Raw genomic sequence first — 12,252 nt, forward strand, 5'->3', positions numbered from 1 at the left:
CAGTATCAGACATGGCCCTAGTATTGTCAGCGCACTCTGTTCTCACCCCAGAGTGATCACGCTTGCCTCTTAGTTCTGGTAATTTAGACAAAACTTCAGTCATAACAGTAGCCATATCTTGTAATGTTATCTGTAATGGCCGCCCAGATGTACTAGGCGCCATAATATCACGCACCTCCCGGGCGGGAGATGCAGGTACTGCCGCGTGAGGCGAGTTAGTCGGCATAACTCTCCCCTCGCTGTTTGGTGAAATTTGTTCAAATTGTACAGATTGACTTTTATTTAAAGTAGCATCAATACAGTTAGTACATAAATTTCTATTGGGCTCCACCTTGGCATTGGAACAAATGACACAGATATCTTCCTCTGAGTCAGACATGTTTAACACACTAGCAATAAACTTGCAACTTGGTTATAATCTTTTTTAGCAAAAACGTACTGTGCCTCAAAGAGGTACTAAACGATTAAATGACAGTTGAAATAATGAACTGAAAAAACAGTTATAGCATCAAACTTTAAAACAACACAACTTTTAGCAAAGGTTTGTTCCCATTAGAAAAATAACAATAATTAAATTTGACATAAAAATTACAGAGCAACGTTTTTATTCACAGTCAATATAAAATTCTCACAGCTCTGCTGAGAGAATCTACCTCCCTCCAAAGAAGTTTGAAGACCCCTGAGATCTGTCAGAGATGAACCGGATCATGCAGGAAATATAAGAGTAACTGACTGGAATTTTTTGATGCGTAGCAAAGAGCGCCAAAAACGGCCCCTCCCCCTCACACACAGCAGTGAAGAGAAACGAAACTGTCACAATTAAAACCAAACAACTGCCAAGTGGAAAATAATGCCCAAATATTTATTCACTCAGTACCTCAGAAATGTAAACGATTCTACATTCCAGCAAAAACGTTTAACATGATAAATACTTATTAAAAGGATTAGTGACTTTTAACAGAGTAGTTCCGGTGAAATACCATCCCCAGAATACTGAAGTGTATACATACATGTCATTATAACGGTATGGCAGGATTTTCTCATCAATTCCATTCAGAAAATAAAAACTGCTACATACCTCAATGCAGATTCATCTGCCCGCTGTCCCCTGATCTGAAGCTTTTACCTCCCTCAGATGGCCGAGAACAGCAATATGATCTTAACTACTCCGGTTAAAATCATAGTAAAAAACTCTGGTAGATTCTTCCTCAAACTCTGCCAGAGAAGTAACAACACGCTCCGGTGTTATTGTAAAATAACAAACTTTTGATTGAAGTCATAAAAACTAAGTATAATCACCATAGTCCTCTCACACATCCTATCTAGTCGTTGGGTGCAAGAGAATGACTGGGACTGACGTAGAGGGGAGGAGCTATATGCAGCTCTGCTGGGTGAATCCTCTTGCATTTCCTGTTGGGGAGGAGTTATATCCCAGAAGTAATGATGACCCGTGGACTGATCACACATAACAGAAGAAATAAAACTAAATTAAACTAGTGGTTTTGCAATATTGCAGACTTCAAGGCTAACACAGCTACATATGTTTTCCTAATTGTCTTTAGCAGATAATATAAAGTGCATTGCTTTGTAGCTAACGATTGTGGCCAGCCTTGCCCGATTTGGAGGAGTTAATTCTGGCTTCCCTTCTGCAGAAGACAAGTGGTGTGTAGAGTTTAGCTATGGAAAAACAATTGCAGCAAACAAGATGGTAATGTGTTTAAAAAAATATATATATTTCTATAGAACATCAGCTAGGTCTAAATAACAAAAAACAGAATTTATGCTTACCTGATAAATTACTTTCTCCAACGGTGTGTCCGGTCCACGGCGTCATCCTTACTTGTGGGATATTCTCTTCCCCAACAGGAAATGGCAAAGAGTCCCAGCAAAGCTGGCCATATAGTCCCTCCTAGGCTCCGCCCACCCCAGTCATTCGACCGACGGACAGGAGGAAATATATATATAGGAGAAACCATATGGTACCGTGGTGACTGTAGTTAGAGAAAATAATTCATCAGACCTGATTAAAAAACCAGGGCGGGCCGTGGACCGGACACACCGTTGGAGAAAGTAATTTATCAGGTAAGCATAAATTCTGTTTTCTCCAACATTGGTGTGTCCGGTCCACGGCGTCATCCTTACTTGTGGGAACCAATACCAAAGCTTTAGGACACGGATGAAGGGAGGGAGCAAATCAGGTTACCTAAACGGAAGGCACCAGAGCTTGCAAAACCTTTCTCCCAAAAATAGCCTCCGAAGAAGCAAAAGTATCAAATTTGTAAAATTTGGCAAAAGTGTGCAGTGAAGACCAAGTCGCTGCCTTACATATCTGGTCAACAGAAGCCTCGTTCTTGAAGGCCCATGTGGAAGCCACAGCCCTAGTGGAGTGAGCTGTGATTCTTTCAGGAGGCTGCCGTCCGGCAGTCTCATAAGCCAATCGGATGATGCTTTTAAGCCAAAAGGAAAGAGAGGTAGAAGTCGCCTTTTGACCTCTCCTTTTACCAGAATAAACAACAAACAAGGAAGATGTTTGTCTGAAATCTTTTGTAGCCTCTAAATAGAATTTTAGAGCACGGACTACGTCCAAATTGTGTAACAAACGTTCCTTCTTTGAAACTTGATTCGGACACAAAGAAGGTACAACTATCTCCTGGTTAATATTTTTGTTAGAAACAACCTTAGGAAGAAAACCAGGCTTAGTACGCAAAACCACCTTATCTGCATGGAACACCAGAAGAAATTGCAACCAAAAACAAAACTTTCCAAGATAGTAACTTAATATCTATGGAATGTAAAGGTTCAAACGGAACCCCTTGAAGAACTGAAAGAACTAGATTTAGACTCCAGGGGGGAGTCAAAGGTCTGTAAACAGGCTTGATCCTAACCAGAGCCTGAACAAATGCTTGAACATCTGGCACAGCTGCCAGTCTTTTGTGTAGTAAGACAGATAAAGCAGAGATCTGTCCCTTTAGAGAACCTGCAGATAATCCTTTCTCCAAACCTTCTTGTAGAAAGGAGAGAATCTTAGGAATTTTTATCTTATTCCATGGGAATCCTTTGGATTCACACCAACAGATATATCTTTTCCATATTTTATGGTAAATCTTTCTAGTTACCGGTTTTCTGGCCTGAACCAGAGTATCTATCACAGAATCTGAAAACCCACGCTTCGATAGAATCAAGCGTTCAATCTCCAAGCCGTCAGCTGGAGGGAGACCAGATTTGGATGTTCGAATGGACCCTGAACAAGAAGGTCCTGTCTCAAAAGGTAGCTTCCATGGTGGAGCCGATGACATTCACCAGGTCTGCATACCAAGTCCTGCGTGGCCAGGCAGGAGCTATCAAGATCACCGAGGCCCTCTCCTGATTGATCCTGGCTACCAGCCTGGGAATGAGAGGAAACGGTGGAAATACATAAGCTAGGTTGAAGGTCCAAGGTGCTACTAGTGCATCTACTAGAGTCGCCTTGGGATCCCTGGATCTGGACCCGTAGCAAGGAACCTTGAAGTTCTGACGAGACGCCATCAGATCCATGTCTGGAATTCCCCATAATTGAGTTATTTGGGCAAAGATCTCCGGATGGAGTTCCCACTCCCCCGGATGGAATGTCTGACGACTCAGAAAATCCGCCTCCCAGTTTTCCACACCTGGGATGTGGATCGCAGACAGGTGGCAGGAGTGATCCTCCGCCCATTGAATTATTTTGGTCACTTCTTTCATCGCCAGGGAACTCCTTGTTCCCCCCTGATGATTGATATACGCAACGGTCGTCATGTTGTCTGATTGGAACCATATGAATCTGGCCTTTGCTAGCTGAGGCCAAGCCCTGAGAGCATTGAATATCGCTCTCAGTTCCAGAATGTTTATCGGGAGAAGAGACTCTTCCCGAGACGATAGACCCTGAGCTTTCAGGGATTCCCAGACCGCGCCCCAGCCCACTAGACTGGCGTCGGTCGTGACAATGACCCACTCTGGTCTGCGGAAGCTCATTCCCTGGGACAGATGGTCCAGGGTCAGCCACCAACGGAGTGAATCTCTGGTCTTCTGATCTACTTGAATCATTGGAGACAAGTCTGTATAGTCCCCATTCCACTGTTTGAGCATGCACAGTTGTAATGGTCTTAGATGAATTCGTGCAAAAGGAACTATGTCCATTGCTGCAACCATCAACCCTACTACTTCCATGCACTGCGCTATGGAAGGACGAGGAACAGAATGAAGCACTTGACAAGAGCTTAGAAGTTTTGATTTTCTGACCTCTGTTAGAAAAATCCTCATTTCTAAGGAATCTATTATTGTTCCCAAGAAGGGAACTCTTGTCGACGGAGACAGAGAACTTTTTCCTATGTTCACCTTACATCCGTGTGATCTGAGAAAGGCTAGAACGATGTCTGTATGAGCCTTTGCTTTTGACAGGGATGACGCTTGTATTAGAATGTCGTCCAAGTAAGGTACTACTGCAATGCCCCTCGGTCTTAGAACCGCTAGAAGGGACCCTAGCACCTTTGTGAAAATCCTTGGAGCAGTGGCTAACCCGAATGGGAGGGCCACAAACTGGTAATGCTTGTCCAGAAAAGCGAACCTTAGGAACTGATGATGTTCTTTGTGGATAGGAATATGTAGGTACGCATCCTTTAGATCCACGGTAGTCATAAATTGACTTTCCTGGATAGTGGGTAGAATCGTTCGAATGGTTTCCATCTTGAACGATGGTACCCTGAGAAATTTGTTTAGGATCTTCAAATCCAAAATTGGTCTGAAAGTTCCCTCTTTTTTGGGAACTACGAACAGATTGGAATAAAATCCCATTCCTTGTTCCTTTATTGGAACTGGGTGTATCACTCCCATCTTTAACAGGTCTTCTACACAATGTAAGAATGCCTGTCTCTTTATTTGGTTTGAGGATAAGTGAGACATGTGGAACCTTCCCCTTGGGGGTAGTTCCTTGAATTCCAGGAGATAACCTTGAGAAACTATTTCTAGCGCCCAGGGATCCTGAACATCTCTTGCCCAAGCCTGAGCAAAGAGAGAGAGTCTGCCCCCCACTAGATCCGGTCCCGGATCGGGGGCTACTCCTTCATGCTGTTTTGTTAGCAGCGGCAGGCTTCTTGGCCTGCTTACCCTTGTTCCAGCCTTGCATCGGTTTCCAGGCTGGTTTGGGTTGTGAGGCATTACCCTCTTGCTTAGAGGATGCAGAATTAGAGGCCGGTCCGTTCCTGAAATTGCGAAAGGAACGAAAATTAGACTTATTTTTAGCCTTGAAAGACCTATCTTGTGGAAGGGCGTGGCCCTTTCCCCCAGTGATGTCTGAAATAATCTCTTTCAATTCTGGTCCAAATAGAGTTTTACCTTTGAAAGGGATGTTAAGCAATTTTGTCTTGGATGACACATCCGCTGACCAAGATTTTAGCCAAAGCGCTCTGCGCGCCACGATAGCAAACCCTGAATTTTTCGCCGCTAATCTAGCTAATTGCAAAGCGGCATCTAAAATAAAAGAGTTAGCCAATTTAAGTGCGTGAACTCTGTCCATAACCTCCTCATATGGAGTCTCTCTACTGAGCGACTTTTCTAGTTCCTCGAACCAGAACCACGCTGCTGTAGTGACAGGAACAATGCACGAAATTGGTTGTAGAAGGTAACCTTGCTGTACAAAAATCTTTTTAAGCAAACCTTCCAATTTTTTATCCATAGGATCTTTGAAAGCACAACTATCTTCGATAGGAATAGTAGTGTGTTTGTTTAGAGTAGAAACTGCCCCCTCGACCTTAGGGACTGTCTGCCATAAGTCCTTTCTGGGGTCGACCATAGGAAATAATTTCTTAAATATAGGGGGGGGGGACAAAAGGTATGCCAGGCTTTTCCCACTCCTTATTTACTATGTCCGCCACCCGCTTGGGTATAGGAAAAGCGTCGGGGTGCACCGGAACCTCTAGGAACTTGTCCATCTTGCATAATTTCTCTGGAATGACCAAGTTGTCACAATCATCCAGAGTAGATAACACCTCCTTAAGCAGTGCGCGGAGATGTACTAATTTAAATGTCACAACATCAGGTTCAGCTTGTTGAGAAATTTTTCCTGAATCTGAAATTTCTCCATCTGACAAAACCTCCCTCATGGCCCCTTCAGATTGGTGTGAGGGTATGACAGAACAATTATCATCAGCGCCCTCCTGCTCTTCAGTGTTTAAAACAGAGCAATCGCGCTTTCTCTGATAAGTAGGCATTTTGGATAAAATATTTGCTATGGAGTTATCCATTACAGCCGTTAATTGTTGCATGGTAATAAGCATTGGCGCACTAGATGTACTAGGGGCCTCCTGCGTGGGCAAAACTGGTGTAGACTCAGAAGGAGATGATGTAGTATCATGTTTACTCCCCTCATCTGAGGAATCATCTTGGGCAATTTCATTATCTGTGGCAGTACTGTCCTTACTTTGTTTGGACGCTATGGCACAATTATCACATAAATTTAAATGGGGAGACACATTGGCTTTCATACATATAGAACATAGCTTATCTGCAGGTACAGACATGTTAAACAGGCTTAAACTTGTCAACAAAGCACAAAAAACGTTTTAAAACAAAACCGTTACTGTCTCTTTAAATTTTAAACAGAAAACACTTTATTACTGAATATGTGAAAAAGTATGAAGGAATTGTTCAAAAATTACCACAGTGTCTTAAAGCATTAATAGTATTGCACACCAAATTTCAGAGCTTTAACCCTTACAATAACGGAACCGGAGCCGTTTATAAATTTAACCCCTATACAGTCCCAGCTATAGTCTTTGCTGAGACCCAACCAAGCCCAGAGGGGAATACGATACCAATTGACGCCTTCTAGAAGCTTTTCCAGCAATTTTTAGATCCTCACACATGCATCTGCATGCCCTGCTCTCAAAAAACAACTGCGCAGTAATGGCGCGAAAATGAGGCTCAGTCTACAACTAGGAAGGCCCCCTGACTGGAAAAGGTGTCTAACACAGTGCCTGCCGTTTAATAAACGTTCCCCAAGTTTATAAATGCAAATTGTCAGCACAAATATGAATAAAAGGCCCAAATAAAGCAATCGATTTAGCCCATAAAAATGTCTACCAGTTTTTTAGCCCATAATAAGCCCTTTATTCTGTTTGTTTGACTAAGAAAATGGCTTACCGGTCCCCATGAGGGGAAATGACAGCCTTCCAGCATTACATCGTCTTGTTAGAAATATGGCTAGTCATACCTTAAGCAGAAAAGTCTGCTAACTGCTTCCCCCAACTGAAGTTACTTCATCTCAACAGTCCTATGTGGAAACAGCAATCGATTTTAGTTACTGTCTGCTAAAATCATCTTCCTCTAACAAACAGAAATCTTCATCCTTTTCTGTTTCAGAGTAAATAGTACATACCAGCACTATTTTAAAATAACAAACACTTGATAGAAGAATAAAAACTACATTTAAACACCAAAAAACTCTTAACCATTTCCGTGGAGATGTTGCCTGTGCAACGGCAAAGAGAATGACTGGGGTGGGCGGAGCCTAGGAGGGACTATATGGCCAGCTTTGCTGGGACTCTTTGCCATTTCCTGTTGGGGAAGAGAATATCCCACAAGTAAGGATGACGCCGTGGACCGGACACACCAATGTTGGAGAAAGGTATTATAATTACAGGGTGTTTAGTGTCCCTTTAAAGGGACACAAGTCAAAATAACTTTCCAATTTACTTCCATTAATAAAAATGTGCAGTCTTTTTATATTTACACTTACGTTTATGCATTTGTAATTGGCTGATGGCTGTCACATGATACAGGAGTGGTGGAAATAGACAACTATTTAACTTTGAAATTTGTCAGAAAAAAACAAACAAAAAACGACTACTCATATGAAGTTCAGACTGCTATTGCATTGTCTTTTGCCTTTGTTATTATGGAAATATACTATATTTACTGGTCCTTTAAATGCATAAAAGTGACTTGCTCTTTAACCCAACTGCAACTACTGTGAACTGACAGAAGCCTGAGGTGCACATAACAGTTTTGTTCACAGAAATAAACAGACATGACAACATTTTTTTTTATTCTTCACATTCTAATATCTGTAGCAAAAACAAAAAGATAAAAATAAAGCATTTTTTAACTGTGAAGCCGTTTAAAAACAACACAGAAAGATCATTTTACATCCAAAGATAAAATATATTAAAAATCAAGGCCAAAATATAGAACAAAAAAAAAAACACAGACATCTGTTTAAAAGAAGAGGGGACAGTGAGGGGACACTGGATACCTGCAGTTTTGTGCAGTGAAGAGAGCTGCAGTAACTCTCTTGTTTATATTTCACAGATTAAAAGCAACATGTCCACAGAGGAACATATGACAGCAGGTCTAGACTTGTCGCACTGTCTGAGGACACCGAATGGAACAAGAGATTACGGCAGTACAGGTACCACCTGACACCACTCAACTCCATGTCTCTCATATAATCAGCAGATCTGACAATCACAAGCTCACTATCCCCCTTGCTTGTAATGGGGGGAAGAAAAATAAAAGGACCTCCAGCCAATATATATAAAAAATAGGATTTTTGTGTCACTCATCAACTGGTGCTTGGAAATGTGTAAAACCCCTTGCTCTTTAATTACGGCTCTGCACACAGCAGTAATGCAACAATTATAAGAGGGTTGACGCTGTGGCAGGACGGACTGTGCAAATCTTCCCCAACATCCGATGCAATTCACAGCTGTAGAAACTGCCCTGGAGGATCAGTGAGAGAAGTGTGGGGAGGCAGTGTGATATACGCTGTGGTGTGTATACCAGACTGTACAGATATTACAAACAAGTGTGTGTGTGTATATATACATACATACATGCATGCATACATACTCAGACACATCGCTAGGTAGGTATATTCAGCTCTAGTTACACAAGATGTGCATTACATTTATAAACACATACACAGTGATCCATTGTTATTGTTGTGTGCATATTATACATACAAACATCTATTCACTTTCCATTTATATACAGCTTTTTCCTTAAGATTACCCACCCCTGTTACAGTGTACGAGTATATCATCTTGTCCTATATACATGTGTATATACAAACTCTCACTCTGCATATAGCCTTCAGTAACACACTGTGTGTATATGATGTATCACAACTAATCTACTGCATCCTTTGGTAGGATACAAACATAGTTCTGGAGCTGTATAAAGCCCTATTACACATTGTGTGTGTGTGTATGTATATGTTATCGTGTTTATGCACAGCCTCCTCCCAGTGTTCAACAAGAGCCAATATGTGGATACACATACATACACAGTTGCCCCCATTGTACAGCCCTATCTGTTACACAGTGTGTGTATATATATCAGTGTTGGGTCTCCACTTGTGGCAGAGGGCTGAGCCTCTATTGGCAGGTAAGATGCTAGCAGTAGGCCTCGTCATCGTCCTTTTCATCTTTTAACCCTTTGAGTCTCAGGCGGGCAAAATCTTCAAATACGATGTCATCGTCCTGAGCAAAACTTGAAAATAAAATTAAAAAGTATAAGCCTTTAAATACATATGTGTGATGCACGCAGGTCAGAAATTAGGTCATTCAAAAATACAGTTTATTAGCAAGAATGTATGATTAACAACTTACAGCGGTCTTTTCACTTTTGGAGTTCAGAATTCTTATGGAAAAATAAAATGTATGCTTACCTGATAAATGATTTTCTTTTGGAATGATGATATGCCACAGGGTCCATAACATGTGGGATATAACTACCACCATTAGGAGGAGGCCAAGAACCCACACAAGAGCTTAAATTCCCTCCCATCTAGCCTCAGTTTAATGCATAGCCGAGAATAGGAAACTGATAGGTAGGAAAGAACTGTTGTCCAAAAAATAGAAACAGGTGGGACCTATTGACTATCATCATACCGAAAGAAAATAATTTATCAGGTAAGCATAAATTTTGTTTTCTTTTGTATAATGATGATAGTCCATAGGGTCCACAACATGTGGGATGAATACCCGAGCAGATAGACCATGTTAAGGAATGGGTGGGACATTTTTCTGGCAGTTGCTTTTTTTTTTTTTTTAATCAGGCACTGCGGCCTGAAGGACATTCCTGCCATAAGCTGCTTGTGAAGAAGCAAAAACATCAAAGTTGCTAAATTTTTGAAAAGGTATGCAGAGAAGACCATGTTGCAGCTTTGCAAATATGTTTCAAAGATGCATTATTTTGAAAGCCCAGGAAGTTGCAGCTGATCTTGTAGAAAACACTGTGAGCTGCTTAGGAGACATTGTGAATTACCTGTTTGAGCCAAGAGGCCAAAGCTACAGTAGTAGCCTTCTGCCCTTTATGAGTCCTAGAGTAATAAACTGGAAGATTGTCTACTCTGAACTCCTTAGAAGCTTGAAGACAAAACTGCAATCCTCTGAGTACATCAAGATCATGTAAAAGACATTTCTTAGAATTAGTAGGATCGATCTGGACACAAAGAAAGAACAACAATCTCCTGATTGATATTTTCCGAACTTAAGAAGAAAATAATATGAAAATAGTATGAAAATAGTATGAAGCACAGCTTTAACTTTCTGAAAAACTAAAAATGCAGTCTCACAGGATAAAGGTGACAACTCTGAAACTCTGCTAGCTGAAGAAATTGCTAACAAGAAAAGCACTTTCCAGGATAATAGCTTGATATCTATAGAGTGCATTGGTTCAAAGGGAGGACCTTGCAGAACAGAAATAAATTCAAATTCCAGGGTGGGGAAATAGGTCTCACAACTCGTATAATTCTAAGTAGTGCCTGGACAAAAGTCTAAACATCAGGAAGTATAGCTAACTTTCTATTATAAGGACTATTCAATGCAGTAGAATTATATAATTAACAAGTGCATAATAAAAAGACATTGTAATAGCACCTATTCTGAATTTCAAATAAGCAGATTTTTTTTCTGGCAAATTCATTTTTCTTCCATTTTCCTGCTTGATTCAAGCAATTACGCTTGGAAGTAGAATAGAGGAAACAGTTACGCTAGATGAAAATTCCATGGAAGCACCAAGGCAGCTATCATTTGAGCCTGTGGTTCTCTTAATCTTGCAAAATACATTGGAAGTTTGTTATATAAATGGGAGGCAATCAGATGTCCGGTAGACCCCATTTGATTAATTCATTGAAGAGATCTTGATAGAGAGACCACTCTCCTGGATGGACCGATTGATGGCTGAGGTAATCCGCTTCCCAATTGTTCACTCCAGGAATGTGAACTGCTGACAGGGAGAATTGATTCATCTCTGCCCAAGACAGATTCTGGGACGCTTCCTGCATAGCCAGTGGCCTGCGTGTACACCCACTTGATGATCTATGTAGGCCACCGCTGTGATATTGACGGACTGAAAACGGATAAACTTTAAGAGGGGCCGGGACTGAAGAACCCGAAGAATCGCTCCGAGTTCCAAAATGTAGATTGGTAACACTCACCTCCAGAGGGGACCAAACTCCTTGAACTGTTCAAGAATTCAAGACCTGAAAGACTGGTGTTCATCGTCACAATAGCCCATGATGGGCGAAAGGTCAAAAAAGGAACTTGCACCCAACAAGAGAGAGATTGTCTGATGAACAAATCCAGAGCAATATGATCTTTCAATTGAAGATAATTCTTGGACCATTTATTGAGCATAGATAGTTGAAGGGGTCTCAATTGGAGGTGGGCAAAGGGGATAGCGACCGAAGCAGCAACCATAAGACCCACTACCTCCATGCATTGAGCTACTGATGGAAATAAAGCAAGTTGCAGGGACAGATGCTTTCTGAAGTTATATTCTGTGATTCTCAGGAATAGAGGCATAAGGCCTGAATCTATGACTCCTAGAAAGTACACCATTGTAGCTGGAGTTAGAGCTCATTGGAACAGATTCTCCAACTGTGATCTTGGAGAACAAAATAGTAGCCTTTGAGTATGAGCAATAGCTAGAAGCAGGGAAAGAGCCTGCACTAAGATATGGTCCAGATAAGGGGCAATTTAGATCCCCTGAGCTCTGCTCACCGCCAACAATGCTCTTAGCACCTTTGTGAAGATGTGAGTAGCTGTAGCCAAACCAAATGGAAGGGTGACAAACTGGTAGTGTTTGTCTAGAATTCCAAACCATAGGAATTGATGGTGATCCTTGTGGATAGGGATGTGCAGCTACACATCCTTGAGGTCTATAGTAGACATGAATTGACCCTGTTGGATTAAGGGTAAAATTGTGCGAATGGTTTTCATCTTGAAAGTGGGG

At 41.5% G+C, this 12,252-nt stretch overlaps 1 protein-coding gene across 2 annotated transcripts in view; it reads right to left on the minus strand.

The window, feature by feature from the left end:
- Positions 1 to 8,042: 8,042 nt before the first annotated feature.
- ARRB2 (arrestin beta 2) overlaps positions 8,043 to 12,252 on the minus strand; it is a 134,078-nt gene continuing 129,868 nt past the window's right edge. For both annotated transcript variants that reach the window (XM_053718247.1, XM_053718248.1), the window contains exon 15: positions 8,043 to 9,504. In XM_053718247.1, coding sequence (XP_053574222.1) covers positions 9,408 to 9,504 — 97 coding nt within the window. In that variant the 3' untranslated portion in view covers positions 8,043 to 9,407. The remainder of the gene's footprint in view (positions 9,505 to 12,252) is intronic.

The sequence above is a fragment of the Bombina bombina genome, chromosome 6 (assembly GCF_027579735.1).
Source record: "Bombina bombina isolate aBomBom1 chromosome 6, aBomBom1.pri, whole genome shotgun sequence".
Classification (NCBI taxonomy): domain Eukaryota; kingdom Metazoa; phylum Chordata; class Amphibia; order Anura; family Bombinatoridae; genus Bombina; species Bombina bombina.